Consider the following 3,917-nt stretch of genomic DNA (forward strand, 5'->3'; position numbering starts at 1 on the left):
CCGTCTCAAAAAAAAAAAAAAAAAATACAAATAAATCAGAGAGGTACATATGTACGCAAGTGATTATTCTGTGGGAGTGATCAAGCTAGAAACCAGGCCAGTCTATTTCACAGATGAGTAAACTTCCATGACGGGAAGTGAGTGGATTTAAATATCCCCCTGCCAATGTCTGGAGGAAACCAGCTGTGGGTTCAACTTCCTCACTATTGCTTTGCTGAGCTGGGTGGGTTTGGGAAGCCCATTTTCACTTAAGGAGGCTCAGTTTGCCCATCTGTGAAATGGGCAGGTGACCCACATCCCTTGGCTGCTAGAGGTTTTAGTTTGTCCCCGTGATCTTGGGAGAGGTGGATCATCAGTGCCTGTAAAACAGGACATGGTAGTTAAAAAAAGAAAAAAAACCCTGATTTGGTTTTGCAATCAGCATCTTCCCTTGTGAGTGTCACCCAGGTTGGAGTGCAGTGGTGTGATCACTGCTTACTGCAGCCTCAAACTCCTAGACTCAGGGGACCCTCCTGCCTTACCCTCCCAAGTAGCTGAAACTACAGGCATGTTCCACTGTACCCAGCTAATTTTTAAACTTTTGTAGAGATGGGATCTCACTATGTTGCCCAGGCTAAAGAGCGTTTATTTTCCTGTCTGTGAAATGGGCTGTGAGCAGATCTTGTTCTGGGGGTTGCTGCAAGGAAGGTCTCAGGAGCGTAGGGGGGCCCTAGTGTGCCTAATGCCCCCATGTTCCCTCAGGGGGGCAAGGAGTACTTGATGCGAGCCCACTTTGGCCTCCCCAGCGTGGAAAAGGAGGAGGTGGAGGGCCGGCCCCCCATCAGGGTCAAGTTTGAGATCCCCTACTTCACTGTCTCTGGGATCCAGGTGAGAGAAGCGGGCAGGGAGGCTCCTCCCCTTGACTTTGGTGGGTTCCCCTCTCTTCTGTCCCTTGGCTCGAGTCACCTCAGTCCCCTGGCCTGTGTCAACACTCCTCTGAAGGTTGCCTGGTCTTTCCCTAGAGCAGTGTTACCTTTATCTGCCCACAGTCTGGGCTCCCTCTCCCCCGGCCTGTGCCACCACGTTCCCCACTGGCTTGTTCACTTCTGTCCCTTCTCCACCTCCAAAGCCATTCACCATTCCCTTCCTGTGCCACCTTGTCCCGCCAAGACCATGTGATGTTCCCTCATCGATCCCAGCCTGTGCCATGTAGCCCCTTGGCCTAAGCCATCTCTTTCTCCCTGGCCCTGGCCTCCTCCCTCCTGCAATCCTGGACCACTTCTTTTCATTCCCTTCTAGGTCCGATACATGAAGATCATTGAGAAAAGTGGTTACCAGGCCCTGCCCTGGGTTCGCTACATCACCCAGAGTGGCGGTAAGGAGCCCAGCTCCTGGTGACAATGGGGTGAGGCAAAGGCAGCGGGTAGGGACTCGGGGGTTCCACCACATTCTAGCTCAGAAAACCAACGAGGGTCAGGTGTGGGGGTTCACGCGTGTAATCCCAGCACTTTGGGAGGCCAAGGTGGGTGGAGACCAACCTGACCAACATGGTGAAACCTTGTTTCTACTAAAAGCACAAAAATTAGCCAGGCCTGGTGGCTCGTGCCTATAATCCAAGCTACTCAGGAGGCTGAGGCAGAATTGCTTGAACCCAGGAGGCGAAGGTTGCGTTGAGTTGAGATCGTGCCACTGTACTCCCACCTGGGCGACAGAGACCCTGTCTCAAAAAAAGAAAAGGAAAAAAAAGCAAACGGCCCCTTCTTGTCATGGCACCCTGGGCCTTGGTTTGCACGTCTTTAAAATGGGGGCAGTTGGCTGGGTGTGGTGGCTCACATCTGTAATTCCAGCACTTTGGGAGGCTGAGGTGAGAGGACCGCTTGAGCTCAGGAGTTCCAGACCAGCCTTGGCAATACAGCAAAAACCCTGCACTACAAAAAAGTATCAAAATTAGCCAGGTGCGGGGGCCAGGCGCGGTGGCTCAAGCCTGTAATCCCAGCACTTTGGGAGGCCGAGACGGGAAGATTACGAAGTCAAGTGATCGAGACCATCCTGGCTAACCCAGTGAAACCCCGTCTCTACTAAACAATACAAAAAACTAGCTGGGCAAGGTGGCGGGTGCCTGTAGTCCCAGCTGCTCGGGAGGCGGAGTTTACAGTGAGCTGAGATCCGGCCACTGCACTCCAGCCTGGGCGACAGAGCGAGACTCCCTCTCAAAAAAATAAAGAAAAAATTAGCCAGGTGTGATGTGCACACCTGTAGTCCTAGCAACTCAGGAGGCTGAGGTGGGAGGATCGCCTGAGCCCAGGAGGTCGAGGCTGCAGTGAGTTGTGATCACGCCAGCCTGGGCAAAAGGGAGACCCTGGCTCAAAAAAGGGAAAAAAAGCGGGGGCAGTTGTCAGCTCTAGGGTGGTGGTGAGTTTGGAGAAGGGGCTGAACCTATAGCACTCCCAACTACTGCCTGGAAACCACTTTGTTGCTATGGTTACAGTGCGTGTGTTTAGCCCCATTCTTAGCCTTGTTGATCATAAGTGCTGGGATAGGGGATACATTGAGGGGGTGTGGGAGGCTGTCCCTCTTCCTTCCCCCTCTCCCCATTTCTTTTCTTTTTCGAGATGGAGTCTCACTCTGTCACCCAGGCTGGAGTACAGTGACACGATCTCAGCTCACTGCAACCTCCACCTCCCGGGTTCAAGCGATTCTTATACCTCAGCCTCCCAACTAGCTGGGATTACAGGTACCGACTACTGCGCCCAGCTAATGTTTTATTTTTAATAGAGATGGGGTTTCACCATGTTGGCCAGGCTGGTCTGGAACCCCTGACCTCAAGTGATCTGCCCGCCTCGACTTCCCAAAGTGCTAGGATTATAAGTGTGAGTCACTGTGACTGGCCCCCCTTCCCCATTTCTGAGATGGCCCCTCATTCTTTCTCTGCAGATTACCAACTTCGTACCAGCTAGGAGAAGAGATGGGGGCTCGAACACGGGGCTTCCCTACAGCCCCAGATGCAGATTTTAGAGGGAGGGAAGGCGCGGGCTGTGTGTGTCTGTGTGAAGGCAGGTCCTGGATTTGGCAGTTTCTTGCTCCCAGCACCTGCCCCTTCCTCACATCTTCCTTATTCCATAGGCTGGGAGAGAAACTCTCTCTGCTTCCCTCGCCCTTGGAGCTTTCCCCGTCCCCTTGATTTTACATGAAGAAATAGAAGAGGGGCTTGAAGTCCCCCTCGCGAGTGCCTTCTTGCAACGACCTGCCTTAGCAGGTGTTGCGTGTCCCTCCTTCACAGCTGCTGAGCCCAGAGGCCCCGCTGGCCCCTCCTCTGAATTTTAGGATGTCATTAAAAAGATGAATCTAGCAGCTGTCTATGTGCTTTTGAATGGGGACATAACTGAAGTGCTGCAATGGGAGTGGGCAACACGTGTCCATTCCTCAGTCCCGGGTCATCTCCCTGGTCCTCTGCTGTTGATTTGCTTCCCACCTCCAGTCTGTTCCCCCAAAAGCCGCTAGAGGGCGTGTGTTAGCATCGCTTCTTTCTTTCTTTTCTTTTTTCTTTTTTTTTTTTTGAGCTAGTCTCACTGTAGTCCAAGCTGGAGTGTAGTGTCCTGATTTCGGCTCACTGCAACCTCTGCCTCCCAGGTTCAGGCAATTCTCCTGCCTCAGCCTCCAGAGTAGCTGGGATTATAGTCGCCCACCACCACGCCTGGCTAATTTTTTTTTTTGGGGACGGAGTCGCGCTCTGTCACCCAGGCTGGAGGAGTGCGGTGCGATCTCGGCTCACTGCAACCTCCGCCTTCCGGGTTCAAGTGATTCCCCTGCCTCAGCCTCCCGAGTAGCTGGGATTACAGGCCCCCAATACCATGCCCAGCTAATTTTTGTATTTTTATTAGAGACGGGGTTTCACCATGTTGGCTGGTGAACTCCTGACCGCATGATCTGCCCTCCTC

The 3,917-nt window shown here is 52.9% G+C and overlaps 1 protein-coding gene across 1 annotated transcript in view; it reads left to right on the forward strand.

Moving 5' to 3' along the window:
* Positions 1–3,327, forward strand: part of AP1M2 (adaptor-related protein complex 1, mu 2 subunit) — a 15,617-nt gene extending 12,290 nt beyond the window's left edge. Inside the window, exons 9-11 of the mRNA XM_011954840.1 lie at positions 742–867; positions 1,279–1,354; positions 2,914–3,327. Of these exons, the coding sequence (XP_011810230.1) occupies positions 742–867; positions 1,279–1,354; positions 2,914–2,936 (225 nt within the window). The 3' untranslated portion in view covers positions 2,937–3,327. The remainder of the gene's footprint in view (positions 1–741; positions 868–1,278; positions 1,355–2,913) is intronic.
* Positions 3,328–3,917: the final 590 nt, after the last annotated feature.

The sequence above is a fragment of the Colobus angolensis genome, unplaced genomic scaffold (assembly GCF_000951035.1).
Source record: "Colobus angolensis palliatus isolate OR3802 unplaced genomic scaffold, Cang.pa_1.0 Scaffold39, whole genome shotgun sequence".
NCBI lineage: Eukaryota > Metazoa > Chordata > Mammalia > Primates > Cercopithecidae > Colobus > Colobus angolensis.